General features: G+C 48.0%; 1 protein-coding gene across 7 annotated transcripts in view; it reads left to right on the top strand.

Moving 5' to 3' along the window:
- The window catches only part of PRKAG2 (protein kinase AMP-activated non-catalytic subunit gamma 2), a 309,902-nt gene that overhangs the window by 237,226 nt on the left and 46,901 nt on the right, over positions 1 to 25,775 (top strand). For 6 of the 7 annotated variants that reach the window (XM_044947101.2, XM_025291866.3, XM_025291867.3 and 3 more), the window contains one exon: positions 11,363 to 11,432. In XM_044947101.2, coding sequence (XP_044803036.1) covers positions 11,363 to 11,432 — 70 coding nt within the window. Of the gene's footprint in view, positions 1 to 11,242; positions 11,433 to 25,775 lie in introns of those variants that run through there. The other variant, XM_025291869.3, reaches the window with a different exon arrangement.

Below are 25,775 nucleotides of genomic sequence, written 5' to 3'. Positions count from 1 at the left end.
AGAGAAATGGTAAGAGCTGGCAGCGGTATCCAAACCAGGATGTGCAGTCCACAACCTCTAGTCCTCAGACAGAGTCTATTAAAATAAAAATGCTGCTCCTGTTTCTTAGCACAGTCACTTTCTTTTCTGCAAAATACCAGCTCCGATGCTCAAGGGGAAGTGGGTGTAATTATTTCTAAACAGAAATGAAGTCCAGGAGAAGCAGGAGTAAGTGGAAGTAAATCACCTCTGAGCCCATTTATGCTGCTAAAATCATCTGCTCACCAACTGTGTTTTCAATTGGTTTGCTAATAACGAACAATTCATTTCACCCAAGTATTTTTGCAATGCCTACTATGTGTCAGGCACAGGCGATATAATCAAACAGGATTGTTTTTCCCCTTCAAAGAGTTTATGGGATTTAGGGGAGGACAGAAAAGTAAATCCCAGTCTCACGCTACGTGCCTTATAGAAGCCTGTGGGTTCAGAGAAGAAATTTACCAGGTGAGCTGTTAGAAGAGGTCAAGAATCAAGAAAGGCTTTCTGGTGAAACCTGAGCTGCTTTCTTAAGACTCGTTCTTTTTTTTAATAGGCAAGCCTTGAATTTATTTTAGATCGCTTTTTTTCAAAGAAAAATTCCTAATGGAAATTTTCTTAAATTAAGATCCTAGAGAAAAATAGAACCAAATGATAAAACCTCTGAGGAGTATGAAGGTTGATATACATATATGATATAAATACATATACATATATATATATGTATTTTGGCCCTGCCCCACACCTTGCTTAGTCGTGTCCAATGGCAACCCACTCCAGTGTTCTTGCCTGGGGATGAATCCCAGGGATGGCGGAGCCTGGTGGGCTGCCGTCTATGAGGTCGCACAGAGTCGGACACGACTGAAGCAACTTAGCAGCAGCAGCAGCAGCCACACCTTGCAGGTTCTTATTAGTTCCCCGACAAGGGATCAAACCCTGGGCCCAGGTAGTGAAAGCACAGAGTCTGCCAAGCACTAGACCACTGTTTTCATTTTTTAATATTTATTTATTTGACTGCACCGGGTCTTAGTTGCAGCATGTGGGATCTAGTTCCTTGACCAGGGATCGAACCCCAGCCCGCTGCATTGGGAGTGTGGAGTCTTAGCCACTGCACCACCAGGGAAGATCCAAAAAGTATATACTTTTAGCATCTTTTTTTTTTCCTTGACTAGTTCTTAATATGACTAAAAAGTTTTTCTCATCATCAAGACTCATAAAGGAGTGAGCAGGAGCTAGCCCAGTGGCAGAAGTAGGAAAGGGGGGCAGAATATTCAAGCCTCGGGGCTCCAGTGTAGGGGACGCAGAGGAGCTTGGCCAGAGAAGGTGAAGAAATAAAATGACCAGGTCCTGCTCAGGGCTGGGGAGTTGCACGACATCCCTAAAGGGTCCTGAGAGTCACTGGGTGGTTCTAAAGAGAGTTACAAGAACAAGTCTGTGTTTAAAAGGAGCCCTGGCTCCAGGGTAGGGAATGGACTAGAAAAGGATGAGATGGGAGAAACCAGAGCTGTTCCAACAACCAGGCTCGCTAAGGAGTGTGATGGAGACCGAGACACCTGGGACCGCCTCCAAGGATGCTGAGACAGAGTGAGAGGCCCCAGGGACCGTTTGAGATGGATGAGTGTGAACTGCCTATAGAAGATTAAAATGCAGATGACCAGGAGGCAGTCTGCAGCTCAGGAGAACTGAGGGCTTGTGGCTGAGGCTTGAAGGCCAGCAGCACAGGAGTCGGGGTGAGGCCTGGCTTGGGAGTGCAGAGTGGGAAGTAGAAGGGGGTGCAGGCGCATCTCCTGCCTGCACTGGTGGGAGCTTCCCATCCCCCCTTTGCTTCCACATGGAGGACGTCTTTGCAGAAAAGCAGAGCTCACGGAAGACAGCAGGGGAAAAACATCGAAGCTGCTAAATTATTCAAGAGCTCCTTATCCAGTATTTAAGGTTGATTGATTTCTTGCAGTAGCTATTTAGGGTTTTTTTTTTTTTTTTTTTTAAGGCAACGTGAACTCACATCCGACCTCATTGCATACAGGAAAGCTTTTTTGGCCGTTGTTTTATGATTAAGTTTCCAGGCTGGCGTTTGCCCTTCCGACAATCATTCAAAACACTGGGCACAGTTATGCAAGACGGTCCTTAATAACGTAGCATTTTGCAGCAACCAAAAAGTCACACTTGTAAGGGCTCCATGTTTCTCAGGCATTCTTTCAGTAAAGTTCACCTCCGCTCCCTCCCATCGCACTGAAGTCCAGTAAGCCCAGACTGGCCGCAGAAGTGGATGGTATAATGTAGAAATACCGCAAATCTACACGAGGTCTAGGGAGGGAAACCCGTCACCTCTCAAGGATGAAAGGCGCCAGGTATGGGGTCGCATCAGTCCAAGCCCCTTTTCTTTGCATGCACAACATGGCCCAAGCCCTCCCTCTCTGCTCTCCTCCGCCCCTGGCTTCCCCGCCAGCCTGAAATAGCTAAAATTAAGTCTGGCGTGTAAGTCTGTTGAGACTTTAAGAAAACATCACCGTTTAAAGGGCAGCCGACGACCACCAACTTCAGATGATCTGTCCGAACCCATTCATCACTCATTTCAGCCTGTCGACGTGTCCGTGCACATCTGAAAAGCATCTCGGGCCTTCACGTCCCTGAAATTGACCTTGTGTGTCATAGAACAGAGTCATCTGCCTCCTTCTGGTATTCTCTGACTGCATGCCTTTCGAAGGAAGAAAGCGTGAGATGTCTTACAAAGTGAAAAAATAACCTGTGGAAATAAACTCAGCCTCACTCGCGTATTCGATAGAGACGTTTTTATTTTCGTCTACTCCTGTACCCCCACTATCAAATTCAGTAAAAGTAGGAGACTCACATTAATTTGTCTCCATCTCTATTCTCCACACATGTCAGCAGTCATAGGCACAGGACTTTTGGGTCTGAGGACCAGTTTTGCGGAGTTCACAGCATCCAGAAATGCATACTCTCACTGGCTGCACAGTTCTGCCTCCCAGTAAAGAATTCGTCAGGATTACAGGGAAATTGCTGACGCTCCTACTGAATATCAATGAAGGATTTTTTTTTTTTTTTGAAGTATGCCAAACTGACTGCTGGAGAAGGCAATGGCACCCCACTCCAGTACTCTTGCCTGGCAAATCCCATGGATGGAGGAGCCCGGTGGGCTGCAGTCCATGGGGTCACTAGGAGTCGGACACGACTGAGCGACTTCACTTTCACTTTTCACTTTCATGCATTGGAGAAGGAAATGGCAACCCACTCCAGTGTTCTTGCCTGGAGAATCCCAGGGACGGGGGAGCCTGGTGGGCTGCCGTCTATGCAGTCACACAGAGTCGGACACGACTGAAGCGACTTAGCAGCAGCAGCAGCAAACTGACTGCAGGAAATTGAAATGTAGACTTTTCCAAAATCAGGATGATTGACATCTCCACTAGGTACCCCCAAACTTTTTAAAATTAAACTTATTTTGAGATCATTGTGGATTCACGTGCAGTTGTAACAGATAATCCTGCGTGCCCTTCGCCTAATGTCCCCCAGTGTAACATCTTGCAAAAACTACAGGACCGGAGAAATCACAACCTTCGTACATTCCTGGTGAAAACGTACAAAGGTTCAGTCACTGTGGAAAACGGTTTGGTGGTTTCTCAAAATGTTAAATATAGAGTTGCCATATGACCCAGAAATTGCATTCCTGGATCTACACCTAACAGAAATGAACACGTATGTCCACACAAACCACAGTACCTGAGTATCTATAGAAGCAATATTCATATTATCACCCAAATATCCAGCAACTACTGAATGGATAAATAAAATGTAGTCTATCCATTCGATGGAATACGATTCAGTAATAAAAAGAGATTAAGTGTTGATAAATTTTACAACATGCATGAACCTTGAATGCATTATACTGAGTAGAAGAAGTCAGAGACAAAAGACTACATATTATATGATTCCATTTATGTGAAATGTCCACAATAGGCTAATCTATAGAGTCAGAAAAGAGATTAGTGGTTGCCTAGGACTGGGCGTGGAGGTGAAGGAGGTTAAGACAGTGATGGGTACAGGGTTTGCCTTTGGGATAATGAAAGTGTTGTAAACAGAGATGGTTGCACAACCCTGTGCAGGTACTGAATCATATTTTATGGTACGTGAATCATAGCTCAATAAGATTTTTATAACATTTTCTTCCTTTTATACTTATTTATTCATTTAAGTTTTGTTTGCGCTGGGTTTTTGTTGCTGCGTGCGCGCTTTCTCTAGTCGTGGCAAGCAGGGGCTCCCCTCCACTGGTGCTGCTCGGGCTTCTCATTGCAGTGCCCTCTCTTGTGGAGCACAGGCTGTAAGAGCCTGGGCTCAGTAGTTGTGACTTGCTGGCTCTAGGGTGCTCGGGCTTCCGTAGTTGCGCACAACATGTGGGCTCAGTAATTTGGGCTTGAGAACTTAGTTGCTCCCAGCCATGTGGAATCTTCCTGGACCAGGGATCAAACTCATGCCCCTGTATTGGCAGGCAGATTCTTATCCACTGTACCACCAGAGAAGTCCTCAATAAAGATTTTATTCTAAATGAACCCCAATTGTCATTTCCTCCACACATTAAATCAGCTTGGCTTGACTTGTGGGGGAAAATACAGTATGATATCACAAGCAGACCTCAGATATGCAGAGACCACCACCCTTATGGCAGAAAGTGAAGAACTAAAGAGCCTCTTGAAAGTGAAAGAGGAGAGTGAAAAAGTTGGCTTAAAGCTCAACATTCAAAAACTAGAGATCATAGCATCCAGTCCCATCACTTCATGGCAAATAGATGGAGAAACAGTGGAAACAGTGGCAGACTTTATTTTTGGGGGCTCCAAAATCGGTGCAGATGAAATAACAAGACTGAAGCCATGAAATAACAAGACACTTACTCCTTGGAAGAAAAGCTATGACCAACCTAGACAGCATATTAAAAAGCAGAGACATTACTTTGCCAACAAAGGTCCGTCTAGTCAAAGCTATGGTTCCTAGACAGCATATTAAAAAGCAGAGACATTACTTTGCCAACAAAGGTCTGTCTAGTCAAAGCTATTGTTTTTCCAGTAGTCATGTATGGATGTGAGAGTTGGACTATAAAGAAAGCTGAGTGCCGAAAAATTGATGCTTTTGAACTGTAGTATTGGAGAAGACTCTTGAGAGTCCCTTGGACTGCAAGGAGATCCAACCAGTCCATCCTAAAGGAAATCAGTCCTGGGTGTTCACTGGAAGGACTAATGTTGAAGCTGAAACTCTAATACTTTGGCTACCTGATGCGAAGAGCTGACTCATTTGAAAAGAACCCGATGCCAGGAAAGAATGGAGGCAGGAAGAGAAGGGGACAACAGAGGATAAGATGATTGGTTGGCATCACCAACTCAATGGACATGAGTTTGAGTAAACTCCGGGAGTTGGTGATGGGCAGGGAGGCCTGGCATGCTGCAGTTGATGGGGTTGCAAAGAGTCGGACATGACTGAGCAACTGAACTGACTGACTGATTGCAAGCAGGATATTGACTTTGATACAGTTAAGAATCAGAACAGTTCTATCATCACTTTTATGGCCACAGGTACCTCTGTTCCCCCACCCCCATCCCTGACCCCTGACCCCTAGCCTTTACTAATCTGTTCTCCACTTCTGTCATTTTGTCATTCAAGAACATTATACAAATGGAATCATACAGTATATAACCTTTGAAAGTGAAAGTGAAGTCGCTCAGTCATGTCCGACTCTCTGCAACCCCACGGACTGTAGCCTACCACGCTCCTCCGTCCATGGGATTTTCCAGGCAAGAGTACTGGAGTGGGTTGCCATTTCCTTCTCCAGAGGATCTTCCTGGCCCAGGGATTGAACCTGGGTTTCCCGCATTGTAGGCAGATGCTTTTACCATCTGAGCCACCAGGGAAGCCTTTAAGGAGTGGCTTTTTACACTGAGATACTTGCCTGGACATTCATGCAAGTGGTTATATGTATCAATAGTTGATTGCTTTTTATTGCTGAGTAGTACTCCAACCATCATGATCCATGATTCAACTCCATCATGAGAAACGCTAGACTGGAAGAAACACAAGCTGGAATCAAGATTGCCGGGAGAAATATCAATAACCTCAGATATGCAGATGACACCACCCTTATGGCAGAAAGTGAAGAGGAACTAAAGAGCCTCTTGATGAAAGTGAAAGTGGAGAGTGAAAAAGTGAAAAAGTTGGCTTAAAGCTCAACATTCAGAAAATGAAGATCATGGCATCCGGTCCCATCACTTCATGGGAAATAGATGGGGAAACAGTGGAAACAGTGTCAGACTTTATTTTTGGGGGCTCCAAAATCAGTGCAGATGGTGACTGCAGCCATGAAATTAAAAGATGCTTACTCCTTGGAAGGAAAGTTATGACCAACCTAGATAGCATATTCAAAAGCAGAGACATTACTTTCCCAGCAAAGGTTTGTCTAGTCAAGGCTATGGTTTTTCCTGTGGTCATGTATGGATGTGAGAATTGGACTGTGAAGAAGGCTGAGCACCGAAGAATTGATGCTTTTGAACTGTGGTGTTGGAGAAGACTCTTGAGAGTCCCTTGGACTGCAAGGAGATCCAACCAGTCCATTCGGAAGGAGATCAGCCCTGGGATTTCTTTGGAAGGACTGATGCTAAAGCTGAAACTCCAGTACTTTGGCCACCTGATGCGAAGAGTTGACTCATTGGAAAAGACTCTGATGCTGGGAGGGATTGGGGGCAGGAGGAGAAGGGAATGACAGAGGATGAGATGGCTGGATGGCATCACTGACTCGATGGACATGAGTTTGAGTGAAGTCTGGGAGTTGGTGATGGACAGGGAGGCTTGGCGTGCTGCGCTTTATGGGGTGGCAAAGAGTCGGACACGACTGAGCGACTGAACTGAACTGAACTAAGTACTCCACTGTATAAATGTAACATTGTACATTTATAGACTCACATCTGTTATTTCCAGTTTTGGCTGTGACAAATGATGTTGTGAACATGCATACATAGGTTTCTGTGTTTTGTTTCCCCCAGGATAAATGCTGAAGAATGCCATTGATGTATCTATCATATGACAGTTGGGAGGTTATTTCCTTTAGGAACTGCCAAATTGTTTCCCAGAGTGGTATAATTTTGCATCCCCACAGCAACACACAAGAGATTCTGTTTCTCTGAATCCTTACTGGCATTTGGTGTGACCACCATCCCTGGTGACTCAGACGGTAAAGTGTCTGTCTACAATGCGGGAGACCCGGGTTCAATCCCTGGGTTGGGAGGATCCCCTAGAGAAGGAAATGGCAATCCACTCCAGGACTATTGCCTGGAAAATCCCATGGACAGAGGAGCCTGGTAGGCTACAGTCCATGGGGTCGCAGAGTTGGACACGACTGAGCGACTTCACTATACATACCCTACACTCACAGGTGTGAGGTGATAGCTTATTGTGGTTTTGATTAGCATTTCCCTAATGGCTAATGTGCTGGCCTTACTTTCATGTGCTTACTTACCATCTTACATCTTTTTCAGTGAAATGTCTCTTTGTATCTTTTGCCCACGTTCTGACTGGATTGTTTTCTTTTTCTGCTATTGAATTTTGAGAGTTCTTTACATAATCCAAATACTGGTCATTTGTTGGCTTTGTGGTATGCAGATCTTTTTCTCCCACTCTGTAGCTTGTCTTTTTATCCTCTCACCAGGCTCTGTCACAGGGCAAACATTTTAAATTTTAATGAGAGCCAGTTCATTAATTTTTTATTTTACAGTTCATGCTTTTGATGTCGGATCTAACTCTTTGTTTATCAATAGGTCCCAAAGGCTTTCTCCTATTTTTTTCTAAAAGTTTCATAGTATTACATATTTATAAGTCCTTGATCCAATTTTAGCTCATTTTTGTATTAGGTGTGAGACTTACATTAGGGCTTTTGGCCTGTTGATGTCCAATTGCTCCAGCATCATTGTCTTTGCACCTTTATCATACATCGATTTGCAGTATTTATGTGGATCTATTTCTGGATTCTCTACTTGTTTCTATTGATCATTGTGTCTACTTCCCTGCCACAACCACACAGTCTTGATTACTGTAGCGCTGTAGTAAGCTTTATTTTTTGTACTAATAATTATCTTTATCTGTTTGGCTGCACCGGGTCTTTGCTGCACACGTGGGCTCTCTGATCTTTGTGTGGCATGTGAGATCTTTGTTGTGATGTGCCAACTTGGTTGCAGCATGTGGGGCCTAGCTCCCTGACCAGGGATTGAACCTGGAACCCCCTGGATTGGAAGCTAAGAGTCTTAGCCACTGGGCCACTAGGGAAGACCCTGTAGTAAGCTTTAACATCCAGAGTGACTCTTCCCACTTCATTCTTTTTTTTCAGGCCTGTTTTAGCTTTGCCTTTCCGAGTAAATTTTAGAAGCTTGTCTTGTCTATGAAAAACCTGCTTGGGATTTTGATGGGCATTGCATTCAACCTAGAGATCAGTCTGGAGGGAGAAATGATGTCTTTACTATGCTGAGTTTTCCGATCCATGAACATGAAGTACCTCTCCACTTATTTTAGTGTTCTTTCATCCACACATTGTAATTTTCAGCGTACAGATCTTGTAACATGTTCTCCCAAGTGAATACCTAAGTATTTAATTTTCTTTGTGGTGATGGTAAATAATGTTGGTTTTTCTTTTAATATTTATTTATTTGGCTGTGCTGGGTCCTAGCTGTGGCATGAGGGATCTTCAATCTCCAGTGTGGCAACATGTGGGGTGTTTAGTTGTGACATGTGAACTCTGAGTTGTGGCATGTGGGATCTAGTTCCCTGACCTGGGATCTAGTTCTGCCTGCATTGGGGGTGCAGAGTCTTAGCTACTGGGCCACCAGGGAAGTCCCAGTAATATTATTTTTAATACCAGTTTCCCCATGTTCATTGTAAGCATACACAAATATGACTAACTTTTATGTATTGATCTTGTATCCTGTAACCTTGCTAAACTCATTAGTTCCAGTTTTGGTGTTTTGGGGGTTTTGTGGGAGGTTTTTTAATTAGTAGATTCCTTGGGACTTTCTATGCAGACAGTCATATCATCTGCAAGTAGGGATGGTTTTATTTTTTTCTTTCCAACTTGTATGTCTTTTATTTTTTCTTGCCTCATTGTAGTGGCTGGAACTTCCGGTACTATGTTGAATAAGAACAATGTGAAAGCAGACATCCTTGTCTTGTTCTGAACTTAGAGAGGAAGCATTCAGTCTTTTGCTGTTAAGCATGACACAGCAAAGGGTTTTTACCATCTTTTACAAAATTATTTTTATTTTCCTCCCCCCACATTTTTTAAGGCAAAGATTAAGACTAAGCGATTGGTAGGACATAGGGGGATCCAGTAGTTAAGACATCATGCTTCCAATGCAGGGGGTATAGGTTCAATTCCTGGTCAGGGAACTAAGATCCCACATGGTACAGGGTGTGGCCAAAAAACAAACAAAAAAAAGACTTAAATTGGCCCAACTAAGATGACAGAGCAAAAAGAAGGCATAAAGATATGAGTACTTCCTCCTCCAGGCTAGGCTTGCAATAATGACAGAACCAAGTTCCTTGGGGGGTGGGGGTGGAGCCTTAATCAGCGCTGGCGAGCTAATCTCTTTATCACGGTGCTTGCACTCTGCAGTGAGCTAAGGGCCCTGCACCTGGGGCAGTCATTGCCTATAACACAGGAGAGGGGTGCCTGTCGCCTATCTGGCTACCCTGCTCTTCCAGGAAGCTCTCGGCTGCCAGGCCTCGCAGCCTGCCAACCTGAGCTGGCGATCGGAGAGTCTCAGGTACCCAGATCCAGGGTAACAGAAGTGGCCAGAGCCAGATTTAGAATTGTAAGTACTTTTTGGCACTGGCTCCCCAAACAAGAGAACGAGCTATGAAGAGAGGAAGCAAGAGTTTCATGGCCGGGTAAAACTGACAGCAACACAGTGCATCTACAATACGTGTATTTCAGGGAACAAAAATTTTAATAGGGGAAAAAGGGATGGGCTTTTTTGTTGTCTCCGACTCCTCGCGACCCCATGGACTGCATGCAGGACGCCGGGCTAAAATTTAAAAGAAAACCAAGCAAGCACGCCCTCATTCACACCGCCCCCCGCCCCCGTCTGCGATGTCATCTCCCCTGGGGTCTTGCAGCCTCCATCCCCCTCTCCCGGGCACGTCTCCGCGCCCACCGCACCCCTACCTGGCTCCGCACCCCTCGGGCCCCACCCCCGGCCGGCCGAGACCACACCCGCGCAGGTTAAACCTGCGGGGACGCGCTTCCGTGGGTGGCGGGGGGAAGGTGAGCGGGTGTGAGCGAGGAGGTGGGAGGACGGGCAGAGGATGAGAAGACCGGCCTCCGCGAAAGGCGGGTCGGCGGCCCCGGCGGCCGGACGGGGACGCCCCCGCCGCTCTGGAGCGGACCAGCCCCGGCTCCCCGGGGTCCTCTTCCCACGGTTCCCTCTCGCCAGTCGGCACCAACGCGCTTGGCCCGGATGGGGCGAGGAGCGGGCGCGGCAGGTCAGGCCGCGGCCGGCCTGGGACGGAGAGTGGGGACTGGGCCGCGCCGCCGGTTCCCTGCCGGGCCCCGCGAGCTGGGCCGCGCCGAGCCACCACCGACCCACCACCGTCCTGCCAGCCGCGTGGGAGGCCGCCTTCTCGCGGCGATCCGGCGCTCAGCGAGGCCGGAGCGCCCAGCTGGGCAGCGGAGCCCACCCCCAGCCCCGCGGCCCCGCCCCCACCCACCCACTCACTCCCGCCCACCCAGGCCCCGCCCCCGCGCCCCCGCCGCTGTACCACGGCCCTGCGGCCCCCGCGTCCTGGCCCCGCCCCCTGCCCCGCCCCCGCCCCTGAGGTCTAGGCCCCGCCCCCGCGCTCTGCCGTTGTGCTGCGGACCCCGCGGCCCCGGTCCCGCCCTCCACCCCGCCCCTGCCCCGCCCCCTGCACCCCAGCCCCGCCCCCGCGCCTCGCCGCCGTACCGCGTCCAGGCCCCGCCCTTAACCCTGCCCCTGCGGTCTTGGCCCCGCCCCGTGCGGCCGGCCCCCGCTGCCGTACCGCGGCCCTGCGGCCCCCGCGTCCGGGCCTCCCGTCCCGGCCCCGCCCCTGCGGCCCCGCCTCCACGGTACCGCGGCCCGGCGCCCCGGCCCCTCCCCCGACCCCGCCCCTGCGGCTCCGGCCCCGCCCCCGCGGCCCCGCCGCCGTACCGCGGCCCTGCGGCCCCCCGCGGCCCCGCCGCGCCCCAGTCTCCCCGCACCCCCGCCCTCCGCCCCCGCGCGCCCCCGCCCGCGCGGCCGGAGACGAGCGCCGCCGAGCGCATGCTGATCCGTGTCGTCCTCCTCCTCCTCAGGCGGCGCTGGCGGCGGCCCCGGGACCCGCGGAAGCCGGCATGCTGGAGAAATTCGAGTTGGAAGAAGAAGGTGAGTGCCCCACCACCGCCCACCACCGCCCGCGGCTGGATCGCGCCTTCTCCGGGGGCCGGGAGGGGCCGGGGCGCGAGGACAGCCGGGTCTCCGCCCCGGAGGCCGCGGGTCCCCGCCGCCCACCGCCCGTCCAGCCGCGGCGGGGGCCGGTGAGGGAGACGCGAGGCCGACGGAGCGCGTCTGCGGCGTCCGCGGTGCCTCTCGGAGGCGTAATCGAGCTGGCTCCAAGGGGAGCCCGCAGCCCGGCCCTCGGCACGGATGGTCGGTCCTTTTGTCCTTAGGAGCTGGACTCGGCTGAGAGCAAGGTGACATGCAGTCGTGATTGTTTGTAATGCCACGGTACGTGAGGAAGTCGCCCCCAAATTATGTGTATGGTCCGTACCTTTAAATAACACACACGGCTTCCCTATCTGTACTTGTGAAAATACCACCAGCAGGGTGTGTCTTCTTGTCTTAATAGGGAAAGTTCAATAGGAAAACCGGAGGCGTCTCAGCGAATGGGGTCTGAGTTCAGGTGACCCTGTCATTCCATCGTTTCTGTCGCCTCTTCTCTCACTCACTTTTTCATCTCCTGGCCCCCTTTCCCCTTTCTTCTTCTTACTTGGATGTTATTTCGAAGCTGTGAAAATGTGAGGGGATGGATTTTTTTTTCCTTTGGCAAAAATGAATATTTAACATGGAATATGGTTAGCTCTTACCTGAATCTTATTTTGCAACTGAAAATTTGGGGGGGGTGCTCTTGTTCTTTGGTAAAATTAGTTTTTAAAATGGAATATGATGAGCTCAGAGTTGAAAAAGAACTTTGTATAGGATGTTGGACAATTTGAGGAATGTAAAAGACCTCCACCCTGCCTTGTGTTCTTCCATTATTCATTTAGTGACTTCTCTTTTTTTTCCAAGAGTATTGCTGGAATAAAGCTCTGGGAACAAAGCATGTGCCATGTGGATGCTGTGCCTTGTGCCAACTTTAATACTTCCGTTCATTTACAGTCAGGCAATTACTTAAATAAGCATGCTCAGCCAATATGAGAATGGTTCAGTCGACAGTATTAGGCCAGGGCCCAATTTTTTAGGCCTACCTTTATTTTACCTTTTAGAGTTCCTGCATTTCACGCCCTGTTAGCCAGAAGGTAATGTATTCATAGTAATTATCATCAAAAGTCTGCAGCCATATTTACTATTAACAAGCAGTTACATGATACATTTCAGAATTTTACTGGGACTTAATTTTCATTCTATCTTACTGAAAAATAGTCCAGTGTCTTAAGTCAAATCCACCTCACTATTCCTCGGTTTTATTGCATTGCAGGTCAAATTTTGGGCATTGTCCAAAGGGCCCCCGCCCCTTTCCATTAAGACTTTGAATGTCTAAATCATAAGTTTTCTTTGTCCCTGATTGTAGTAACAGTGGGAATCCATTACATTTTCATCATTTTGTGATTTACATGGGGGCAAAAGGAAAGGAGAGTAGATGCTATTAGAGAGGTGCTTATAGTTAGGGTCTTCCCAGGTAGTTCACTGGTAAAGAACCTGCCTGCCAATACAGGATATCTGGGCTCAATCCCTGAGTCGGGATGATCCCCTGGAGGAGGAAAAGGCAACCCACTCCAGCATTCTTGCTGAGATAATCCCACAGACAGAGGAGCCTGGTGGGCTACAGTCCATGCGGGTCGCAAAGAGACTGATCAACTGAGCACACACACACCCCCCCCCCCAACATAGTTATTGTTAAGAGCACAGGCCCAGCTTCAGATCCATATCTTCACTTACTAAGCTGTGTGACCTTGGGCAAGTTACTTAACTTCCCTGTACCTTAGTTTTCCCATTCATAAGGAGCTCATATCAGAGTGTTTTGAGGATTAAATGAGATAGTCCATATAATGCTATTTAGTACACTGTAAATCCACAGTAAGCACTGTGTAAATGTAGCTGTTAATTGTAAGCACCATTTACTATTGTACCGAACTCATGGACTTTGTCAGTTTTTATCAATGAATCTTCCATAGAGATTCTTCTCAACACAGGTTAGGTTTTTTTCCCTTACTTGAGATTTGTTAATTATGTTACATTTTTCAAAGCAGATATACAAGCCTTTTCTCTTTTGCATTGTTTCTGCCAATGGAGTGAATGTAAAATGTTAAACCTAAGCATCTAAGGAAAGGAATTTCCCATTTTCACCCATCTGCTTTTAACTATATTGCTGTCATTACTTTAAAGCATGCTGAACCCCACAAATAACCCTGTCAAACTTTTCTGGATTCTTAAGGAGGCAAAATGTTAAATAGCAGTTTCTTGGAAGCTGTGAGCCAAGCTGGAAGGGATAGTGTTGGCGTGGTAGTCTCAAATGCTGCTTTGTTTCTTTTGAACTTCAGATTGCTTATTCATCCAAAATACAGAAAAATTGAATATCAAGCAGAATCTTACATTTATATGGGGGAACAGTGAGTCCTAACAGACATTACACCTTTAAGTATCCTGTGAGCTGACTTGTTAGCAGCCTACATAATACATGGCTATTGAGTAGATCCTCATTTCATCTTCCAGCTCCCTTCTTATTCACCTAACGTCCTCCTTCGTGCATTGTGATCTGGAGGTTTTCCTTAGATGGAGATACATTTGGGATACACCGAGACACTTGATTACTGGTGTTTTTGTTACCAGGTGTTTTTCTCTTTCCTAATAGATTATAACAGATACTCTGTTAGAAACAAAATTGGCAGCATTAGTGAAGCTGGAGTCATCTCTTAAAACATTCTTTGCTTCTGGGAAGAAAGAACAAATTGGACCTCAGTCTCCCCTGTGTTGTTTGTTCAGGTCCTCCTTTGCCTGGGTTCTGACCCCAGCTGCCCACCCATTTCTTACCCTCATGTCCTGACAGAGGGACCTTTCCAGAGCATGAATTGACAGCCCCATTCCTTTACGGGAAAAATCTTTACCACTTTTCTGTGTCTATATATAGAATACACGCAGACTTTTCATCTGCAGCCTCACCGCCGCTTCCCAGCCATGCACACGAGAGAGTGGAGAGCTTGCTTTCTGTGCATGAGAGAGGTTTTCAGAAGGCAGATTCGAGTTCTCTGCATCGGGGAGTTGGGGCTGGGCCCGGGAGTCTGCATTTCTGCCAAGCTACCAAGTGCGGCTGTTGCTTCCTCACAGATGGAGTCATCAAGCTGTAGAACCAGCCTCAGCAATCTCATTCTGTCAAAAACTGGATGGTCTTGGTCTCGGTCACAACTCCTCAGCCCGCCCGGACCGCCGCAGAGCAGCAACGCGGTCCCACTGGCAGGGCTGGTGTTCCAGCCAAACTTTGTTTACAGAAAAAGGCCAGGTTGGGCCCACAAGCAGAGTTGGCCAGCCCCCTGTTCTGTGACTCCTCGCGGTCCCAGTGACTCAGGGTTTACATCCTTTGGAGGGTGAGACGTTCTCTCACTATGTCCTCCAGCTGCCAGCGTTACCACTGTGTACATCCTGTCTCATACCACCACCATCACAGCTCAGCCCAGGTCTCACCCTCTCAGCGTCCCTCCCAAAGCCCTTCTGTGGGCGCGTGCTTAGTCACTCAGTTGTGTCCCAACTCTTTGCAACCCCATGGACTATCACCCACCAGGCTCTTCTGTCCACGGGATTCTCCAGGCAGGAGTATTGGAGCGGGTAGCCATTCCCTTCTCCAGGGGATCTTCCCAGCCCAGGGATCGAAGCTGGGTCGCCTGCATTGCAGGCAGATTCTTTGCTGTCTGAGCCACCAGGGAAAACCAGAGCCCTTCTATACTTCTCCACAATCCCACCTCCCCTTCCCAGCTCATGACACAGTGGTGCACCGTGGGTGCTGAGCGGTATTCTGTGACTACACCCAGGGTTTATGGTTCCTTTATGGGAGCGATGGGAAGATGGGATGATTCAGGATCTGCAAAGTGATGAGAGCAGCGCTTAGTGCTCGGCAGTCACGTTATTTGTTTGCTTTTCAAATGTTTTATTATATCAGTCATACCTGTTTGTTTTTATCAAGGTTAACTGTCTAGAACTTATTTAACAACAAGACCAAGCACCGCCGTAAGCACCTGAACACAGCCCTCGAATGCTTTCTCCAGTAAATGATGTTGTTGTTCAATGGCTCAGTCATGTCCAACTCTTTGCGACCCCAGGGACTGCAGCACACCAGGCTTCCCTGTCCTTCACCACCTCCCAGAGCTTGCCCAGACTCATGTCCGTTGAGTTGGTGATGCCATCCAACCATCCCATCCTCTGTTGTCCCCTTCTCCTCCTGCCTTCAATCTTTCCCATCTTCGGGGTCTTTTCCAATGAATCAGCTCTTCTAATCAGGTGGCCCGAGTATTGGAGCTTCAGCCTTAGCAGCAGTGCTTCCAGTGAATATTCAGGGTTGAAATTTATTCACGATTAATAAACCTATGATTCTGGCACCACGTCAAGAATGTTACAGCGCCTGGAAACTATCTGTGTTATCTCCTCGCCCTCTTCTCACCGTTCCAGCTGTCGCAGCCTCTCCAGTTATTTCAGGCTTTCAGTAGCTCACTGTGTGGGTTCGTCCCACCGTCTCACTCTGTCCACTCGCCTCTCCCCTGTTCCCTCACTGTCTGCTGCTTCCTTCGCAGTCCTCTGTCTGAGCTATTCCTTCTTCACCTGCAAGGAATTCCGCAAAGGATAGTCCTTTCAAGACTTGCCTCCAAACTCATTTTCCTAGCAAGACTGATCAATGTAGTCTGCACGATGAAAACTAGGTAAGAAGTGGACGTGGAAAGTAAAAGCAAGAGGTGAAGTACTGTTTTTCATCAGGAATCTGGTAACCTGAGGCCCTGTTCTGTAATGAGGCAGCTGTGTTCTTGGATGATCCTAGTCTCTCCAGGTGGTGTTTGTCTGTCCTGTTGTTATTGTCGCTGCTGTGGGTTTTCTCTGTAGAACGAAGCCCAGCACTTGGCAAACTTGTGCTTTTCCTTACAGTCTGAAAATATGACCTAGAACAACCAGCAGCTGCTCTACAGAAACCAGAAATGTACATTCACTCAAACTCGCTCATTCTCAACTGGAGGATGTTGCTGTGATGAGGATGTTGCTGTGATGTGAGCAGAGATTGGTTCTTGTTGGGGGACAAAAAAAATCTTAGATACTACAGTGGTTTCTGGCTCTCCAAAGGGCCCCTGAATGGATATACAGTGTATTTGCAGTATTCAAGTTTCATGGGGGTAGGACAGTTAAGGGGTGGAGGGGCGCATGTGGATAATGAGAAACACTGCTCTGACTTTCTTAGGGAAGAACGTCCTCCTGTGCATTTATATCCCCTCATCACTTAGCCTTGATAGCAGATCTCCCAGGAGGCTTGGCTGCGTCCACTTGGTTCGCTGACTGTGGTGTGAGGGGTGCTGACCTCTGGTGGTGACAGGTTGATGATCACAGCTCGGTCGCTGGCCGATAGCCTCGTAGTATCGGAAGGCTCTGATGACCTGCCATCCAGACTCTGCCCTTCCCTACTGAGCCTGCAACTTACCTTCTACAAGAGAGTGACTGCGTCTCGATTATAAAAATAGTTACAGCTGTATGAAATATTCATAGTGAAACATTTTCTTTCCTGGCTGGCCCCATATTTGAAAGTTTGCCATATTCAATAGATTTTAGGTGTACATTTTAAAGTCTCTGAAGTCAGGCTATAACTTCACATTTGATGGTATCTTAGATTTGATGAGGTAGAGGAGTGGAGGTTTTGTTATGTAAAATGTTAAGCCCCACCCCCCCCACCCCACCCCCTCCCGTGCCAAACCCTTTAAACAAGAGGGGAGTTCACAGTAGGGTTTGGGGATCTGAAAGTGGGACCGGCCACCGGGCTTCACAAGTAACCGAGGAGTCACCGGGAGCCGAGGTGGGGCTGAGTCATCTCCAGGATGAAAGGATCGCCATGACCTTCCTTCTCAGGACTGGCTCTGTCTGCTCGGTGGTGGGCGCCCAGCAGCCCCAGCCAACAGCTGGCTAGAGTCCAGGCCGGTGAGTCAGACCGTGTGCTCACTGGCCGGGTGGCTCCATCCTACAGCTCTGCAGTGGGGGCGGAAGAACCCTTGCGAAGTTGTCATACCAGGACCCCAGGGACTTTCCATCTTACCTGTGAAATGAAAAGTGGAAGAAACTTTGTGTCCTTTTTCTGGTTTATAGTAACTTGTGTATATTAAGTATATTAAGATACTGTTGTAAATCTTTTATGTTGATCTCATCTAATCCTCAGAGCAACTCTAAGAGGTAAATATTTTTGTCATCCCTGTTTTATAGAGGGGGACATTAAGAGGGTGAGAGTTTAAATAAGATACCTCAGGGGATGTATCTGGGAAGGTGGGGTCACCAGGTTTCAAACATGGTTGTTAGGCTCACTGCACGGGCTCCGAGCCAGCCTGCATTCCCAACAGGAAGTAGTCCCTTACCAGGAAACCCACTTTCTACGCCCTCACTCCCCGTCCAAGCTCCCCAAGGTGGTCCTTTGTGGCTCTGTTCTGCAAACTCCAGCGGACACTTAGTCCTCTTCTCATTTTGAGCTCTTAGTAGCCGTCCCCAGAGACAACCTCCGCCCCCTTCTCCCTCGGAACACTCCGGGTGCACTCCTCGTCCCTGTCTCCTCGGTGGTTCTCCTCTTTCTCCTTTTTTGGTTCTGTTCTGTATTGTAGTAGCAGGTGGAGTGAGGTCTGACTCACGCGGACATTAGATATGGGACTTGCTCCTGGCTCTGCCCAAAGCCCCCCTTGTCTTCCCCTCCTGTCCTCTCCCCTAGACAGTCCTACTCACTCCCAGGGCTGTAATTACCCCCTGCCTGTTGCCCAGTATTCTAATCCCGTGTATTTAATTACAGGATGCTTTAATAACCGATGACGCTCCCGCAGTTATCTCCAGCCACATCTCTCCTGAGTATCCGGTTGCCTATTGGATGTCTCCACCTGAGGCACCACCACCTCTCTCACCCAGCCTCCCGCTCCCCTCTACTGTTTTCTCCCCCAGCCTGATTCAGTAAATGGTCACCGTGTCCCCCTGGTTTTTTGCTTTGTATTTTAACAAGAATAATGTGGAGCCCTGCCTCTCTCACCCCGTCACATCCAAGCAGTCTGTCCTCTCCCCGCCACCTCCTGAATCCCTCCCGTATGTCACTCTGCCATCGTCACCTCTCTGCTGACTGTTAAACAGCTTGATCCACTCTGGCCCCCTTCAGTCAACTTCACATGCTGCATTTAGCGATACTTTCTGAAAACATGTGTCTAATGGCGTCATTTCCACGCTTAAAAGCCTTCTCCGGCTTCCTCTGCCTTTAGGCAGGACTCCGGTCTTCTCCCCGTGTTCTCTGCCCCTCCATTCTGCCTGCCTCACCTCACACCACCCTTCTCCAGGCCTCCTGCACATTCCTCAGCTTTGTTCTCTGCACTTTCTGGACTTCAGGTGGGCTGTCCCCTCTCCCTGGATGGTTCTTCCCTGTCCTCTGAGCCACCCGCTGGCTTTCTTCAGGTCTCAGCCTAAATGTCACTCCCTCAGGAAGGGCAACTTTCCAGAATCCCCAGACCAGCCTTCACACCTTATGTCATGACCCCACCTGGTTGATGGGGCTGTTCAGGAGAAATGTGTTCATGTTTCCTTGCCGTTGTGTAAGCCCTGTGAGGACAGGGCTGAGAACTTGCTATTTGCCAGGTCTCAGAGATACCATGATAAACAAGACCTAGTTTCAGGAAATATTTGTCACATATGTGAACTCATAGTTTTTGGAGCTCTAACTTTTGCTCTGGCACGTGGGCTCAGTGTACTTCAGTGGTTAATGTTACTTCTTATGAGGAAATAAAGGCATTTCTATTAAGGGCAGTGAGGAAGCCCCCTTGCCAAGTTGATGTGTGCTAATCTAAGAGCAGTGACAAGGCAGAGGTGAGATGACCTGGGTGTACCTCCCAGGTGTGCCGAGACTCCCGCTCCTGAACGTGAGGTCAGGGTGGACTCTGTCCAGAACAGCTTCAGAGGCAGTCATGGAAACGTGATGACCTACTCCCATAAGCTGGTGTCCCAGGAGAACGTCTCTTAGCTCTTTCTTTTGTGGCTGTGGCTGCACTTACGCTGATGTTGGGGGAGAAGTCAAGCTTCACTCAGATGCTCAAAGGACAAAGTCCTTTGGTTCACTTCAGTTCAGTTGCTCAGTCGTGTCTGAGTCTTTGCGACCCCATGAATTGCAGCACGCCAGGCCTCCCTGTCCATCACCAACTCCCGGAGTTCACTCAGACTCAAGTCCATCGAGCTGGTGATGCCATCCAGCCATCTCATCCTCTGTCATCCCCTTCTCCTGCCCCCAATCCCTCCCAGCATCAGTCTTTTCCAATGAGTCATCTCTTCGCATGAGGTACTCAAAGTACTGAAGTTTCAGCTTTAGCATCTATTTGGGAAAGTTTTGGTCAAATTTTAGTCACATCTTAAATCTTTTCACTTGCTGCTTCTGTCGCAGTTAGAGCTATTTCCTGTGTATCTGAATTTACGTCACATCATTGAGGTTCTGAACTTTGTAGTACCTGATTCATGTTATTTTAGGTTATACTTTGGTCATTTGTTTCTAATAGTAAGTTGTTGTTGTTTAGTTGCTCAGTTGTGTCCAACTCTTTGCAACCTCATGGACTGTAGCATGCTAGGCTTCCCAGTCTTCACTGTCTCCCGGAGCTTGTTCAAACTCATGTCCATCGAGTCGGTGATGCCATCCAACCAACTCATCCTCTGTCATCCCCTTCTCCTCCTGCCCTCAATCTTTCCCAGCTTCAGGGTCTTTTCTAATGAGTCAGCTCTTTGCATCAGATGGACAAAGCATTGGAGCTTCAGCATCAGTCCTTCCAATGAATATTCAGGGTTGATTTCCTTTTGGATTGATTGGTTTAATCTCCTTGCTTTCCAAGGGACTCTCAAGAATCTTCTCCAACACCACAGTTCAAATGCATCAAGTTGCTACCAATAGATTGTTTTTCGTAGACCACGTATTGTGGAATGTGTACTTGTTTCAGTAAGACCTCAGGAAGACAGACGTCACTTCGTTTGGCTCTTCCTTTCATAATGACTTCTTGAGCTTTGATGCTTACGCATGTGGCCTGTCCCCTCCCCCTTTAAGTTGCATGTGTAATTAGTGCCAAGTAATCAAGGGCATGAGTCAGACCCAGGTTGGAGTCCCACTTCTTCAACTTAAGAGCTGTGAGACCTTAGGCAAGTTATTTCAAGCTTCTCCTTCTCCCTGTGTAAGCAGGAAGTAATCACAGCACCCAGCTAAATAGGATTATCCGTGCATTAAATAACCTGAATGTAATAGTACCTGCCGCATTGTATCTTCTCCACAAATATACTACGGTGATGCCCCTGGAAAGGACCAGAAAGGCAAACGAGCCAGAAGGTAGAATCAGACCACCATCAGTGCTTCATCTGGTGACTGTGACTGGCCCAGCGACGGCTTCGGGGTCAAACGTCTCTGCGTGTGACTGTCTCATGAGTACCATCCAGTCAGCAGCGCCTGTGATCTATCCCATCCCTCAGAATCACTCTGCAGGAAAGATGGTGTCCTCCCCATTTTACAAACGAAGAGATCCAGACCGAGGGGATGAAGGAACTTGCGGAGCGTCCCGCAGAATGTGATGGCAGTTCTGACACAGATCTGCTCTAGACGTGCCCCGTTCGTTCTTCTACGCAGGCTCCGGCCGGCACCCGGAGTTCCTGTAGCCCCCGCTGGAGAGGCGCATGCTCTCTGATGTACCTGACGTACAAACGTACTGATATACCTGACGTACTGACATACCGGACGTATTGACGTGCCTGACGTACAAACGTACGTACTGATGTATCTGACGTACTGACGTACACATCGTACTGACGTGCCCAGGCCTGTGGGCTCAGCAGGGAGCCATTTGTCCTCCCTGCCTGGCTCTGCACATCACTTCTCGGCTTTGGGGTGAATCGGACACGAGTGAGCGACTTCACTTTCACTTTTCACTTTCCTGCATTGGAGAAGGAAATGGCAACCCACTCCAGTGTTCTTGCCTGGAGAATCCCAGGGATGGGGGAGCCTGGTGGCTGCCGTCTATGGGGTCACACAGAGTCGGACACGACTGAAGTGACTTAGCAGCAGCAGCAGCATGACTCTGGGCAGCACTCCCGCGTGCTGTAGAAGGATGCTGCGCTGTGTTAGAGGGGGCCGGAGGACCCATTGTGTTGCTAAACCCCAGAGACGCACACGCGTTTACAGACGTGTTGAAGCGCTGATAATAGGAATATGTCAAGGCGCATCCGAACCACATTCTAATCCAGATGTCAAACAGAAGCACGCTGTTGGGGACAGGGTGACAGGCCTGTCTGAGCCGTACCTGACCGGTTTACTGCGCTGGGTCCCACATTGTGGTTCAAGGTGGTTTGTGGAATGTTAATGTCTCTCTCCTCCCTGCCCCGGAAATGCGATCGAAATGTCAGCAATCCATGAAATCGAATACAAAAAATAGTCTTGCTCAACAAAAGCTAAAGCTTAATTCTTAGGAAAAGACCAATAAAATGGGTAAACGTGTGTCAAGTCTGTTCAAGAAAAAAAAAAAAAGTAAAAATACCCGGTGTTAGAAATAAGGACTAATAATAAATGCAGAGATTTAGAAAATCACATTGAAAGAAATCTGAATATATCAAATTATATCAATACATTCAAGAATCTTTTCAGTCACTTTTGAGTAAGTTTCACCAGTTTGTATTTTCCTGATCGATTATCCTTTTCATCAGTCACCATAAAAGAAGTTAAAAGGTAATCAGTTGAATTATTCTCTTCAAATGGGCGAACTGTATGGTTGTGAAAGTTTTTTTGTTTGTTTCCAGTAATTAAAGGGCCTTACCCTTCCTCTGCCCCTGCAGAAGAGGCCTGGGGTTCAGCCTGTTGATGGGTGAATTCTGTAAAAGCCTCAAGGAACCTCTAAGGCCGCGGTCACTTTAATTATTTTAGGGCTCAGGAAAGGACAGCAGGGACCGTGCTCCTTCTGTGGAGCTCGCTTGATCCGAACATCAGAACCAGACGGTAGCACACAAAGAAGAAAACAAATGATTCGCCTGGTATTTAAAGTACGGGCAGAACTCCCATAAAAACATCGGCAGAGTGAGCCATGCTGTCTGTGGTGACCAAACAAGGTCTTGTCCTACAAATGCAAGATTGCAGTTTATTAGGAAATCTACCAAGGAATTAATGTCAGCAGATAAAAGGAGAGAAACCTCCGGTCATCTGAATAGATACTGTAATGGCAGCTGATAAAATTCAACCTATGTTGCATTAACAAAATCCTAAAGAAATAAGCTAGAGAAAGCAGGAAGCTCCTTCGGGTTGCAGGAGCTGGCTGGGGCAGCCCCAGGTGGTGTGTGGCATCACCGCTGTCAGGGGCCGGCTGGGGCTGGGGGCGGGACCCTTGCGCGCCAACCTCAGTCCTCACTGTTGCTTCAGCTCAGAAGTTGGGCTCTGTTTCCTGAGAAAGAAGCATTGGCTGTGGTAGATGTTTGAGCCATGTAGTTCTGAGAATTTTTAAGTGGATGGAAATCAGTCGTTTCAAGGTCATAGCCTTGTCTGTTTGTGACATTCCTTAGGCATTTATTGCAACTAACCTTTAAGTTTTATTTTCTTTTATTATGTATTGTATATTTGTTTATATTACTGTTTATTTTATTTGTTGCAACTAACTGGGGAAACTTTGTGCCTTTACTTACATACGCTTTTCTTACTGTTTTAATAACTCTTTGCCCCCTTGTCTGGAAGAGCATCTGTATCTCCGTCTTCAGTGGACCCTTTTGCCTCCAGCACACACGAAGCCAAGCATATAAAGCATGGAAAGGGAAAAACAAAAACGAACGCACTTCATTTATTCTGCTACCTTTATAAGTCCTGTAAAATTACGTTTAAACTTTGACTTTGTTGATATCCATGTATCTAAGCACTTTAGGAAAATGTCCACAAGAGTTTAATCTTTTCCGTATACTTTTAACTTTAATATTTCCCTTTCTGCTTATTCTTGCTGAACTATTTTAAATTGTTTTTGCTTATTTCTTGCTCAGCTATTTTAAATGATTTTCTAAAAAGAAAAGATAGGACTTCCCTGTAGCTCAAATGGTAAAGAATCTGCCTGTGATGTAGGAGACCAGGGTTTGATCCCTGGGTTGGGAAGTTCCTCTGGAGAAGAGAATGGCAATCCATTCCAGTATTCTTGCCTGGAGAATTCCGTTGACAGAGAAGCCTGGTGGGCTGAAGTCCATAGGGTCGCAAAAAGTTGGACACGACTGAGCAACTAACACACACAAAAAGAAAAGATGCTGTATGAATACAGTAAACTTATATTTCCAAATGTAGAATAAAGTATAAAGGACAAATGTTAAAATGATTAACCTATTGATAGTCTTTTTTCTTTGTGGAATTATAATGAAAGATCTTACATTAAGTTAAAATTAATAGGAATTGGAAATAAGGAGTCAGTTTTTTTAATTTGGGGTTTTTTTTTTAGTGCTTTGGGCGACATGTAAGTTTTTTTTTAAAGTGCTTCTCATCCTACACCCTTGGGGCTTCCCTGGTGGCTCAGATGGTAAAGAATCTGCAATGCAGGAGACCCAGGTTCAGTCCCTGGGTTGGAAGATCCCCTGGAGAAGGGAACAGCAACCCACTCCAGTATTCTTGCCTGGGAAATTCCATGGACGGAGGAGCCTGGCGGGCTACAGTCTGTGGGGTCACAAAGAGTCAGACAGGACTGAAGTGACTAATGCTTGCATCCTTATAGCCTCGGCTCTTGAAGATGGGGGTTGGATCCTAACTGTGACCCCTGCCTTTCCCGATGTGTCTGTCAGTGCCAAACCAGTTAGCAGTTGTGAGCTGGTCCTGACACACTTGAGGAACTTGCTGCCTCTGGAGCTGCCATCCGCTGCAGATGTCTAACTTTGGTACAAGATGCATCACGACTGCACAGGGCATTACTCGCAAAGCCCCAGTGGGGGCATTGGCAGTGGAGGGGGTGCTTGTGGCTTGAGGGCCTTTGAGGAAGGTGCACTGGGCCTGTGAACTGAATGAGAAGGCGGAGGAGGCTCCCAAGGCTGCTGTGACAAAGTGCTGCACACCCAGTGGCTGAGAACAAGGGCCTTTCATTCTCCCGCAATCGGGAAGCCAGATATCTGAGACCAGAAGTCAGCAGGGCCAGCCCCTTCTGGGGGCTCCAGGAGGCTCCGTCGCAGGCCTCCCTCCTGCCTTCTAGTCTTTGCTCGCCCTCCTTGGCACCTGGCAGTGTCACTCTGATCTCTGCCTCCATCCAACATGGTCTTCTCCTCTGTGTCTGTGTCCTCTCTCCTGTAAGGACATGGGTAGTTGGATTTAGGGTACAACCTACTAATCCATAGTGGTGGTGGTATTGTTGTTGTTCAGTCACTCAGTCATGTCCGACTCTTTGCGACCCTGTGGGCTGCAGCACACCAGGCTTCCCTGTCTTGCACCATCTCCCAGAGTTTGCTTAAAATCATATCCCTTGAGTCAGTGATGCCATCCAACCATCTCATCCTCTGTCGTCCCCTTCTCCTCCCACCTTCAATCTTTCCCAGCAACAGGGTCTTTTCCAGTGAGTCAGCTCTTTGCATCAGGTGGCCAAAGGAAGCTTCAGCTTCAGCATCAGTCCTTCCAATGAACATTCAGGACTGATTTCCTTTAGGATGGACTGGTTGGATCTCTTTGCAGTCCAAGGGACTCTCAAAAGTCTTCTCCAACACCACAGTTCAAAAGCATCAATTCTTCAGTGCTCAGCTTTCTTTATAGTCCACCTCTCACATCCATACATGACCACTGGAAAAACCATAGCCTTGACTAGACGGACCTTTGTCGGCAAAGTGATAATCTGCTTTTGAATACGTTGTCTAGGTTTGTCATAGCTTTTGGCCTCATCTCAAGATGCTTACCTTAAGTACACCTGCAGAGAGCCATGTTTCCAGAAAGGTCTTGTTCTGTCATCCCAGATGAACAGCATTCAGAAAGGCAGGTAGCACTGCAGTGGCCCCTACCTGAGGCAGTGCACCGGGCAGAGGCAGGCACAAGGACGAGCTCCCAGAGCTGAGAAACTGCCTTTGAAGGGAAGTGGATGGGATCCTCGGGTGTGCAATTCCTGGGGGACGTATGTGGCAGCTGAGTGGCATGGCTGTGCTGTGAAGTGAGGACGCATCAAGGGTGTTGTGTAATCAGATCTGCTTTCAGGGAGGGACACGCTGGTTCGTGTGTAGAATTGTTCCCGTGTAAGCTTAGATGTCGCAGTTTCCAGATTGTTCTGCTAACCTTCACAGGTAAACAGTTCAACATATACTTTTCCTAGA

Source organism: Bubalus bubalis, chromosome 8 (assembly GCF_019923935.1).
Source record: "Bubalus bubalis isolate 160015118507 breed Murrah chromosome 8, NDDB_SH_1, whole genome shotgun sequence".
Classification (NCBI taxonomy): Eukaryota; Metazoa; Chordata; class Mammalia; order Artiodactyla; family Bovidae; genus Bubalus; species Bubalus bubalis.
This window is presented reverse-complemented; position numbering and strand designations above follow the sequence as displayed.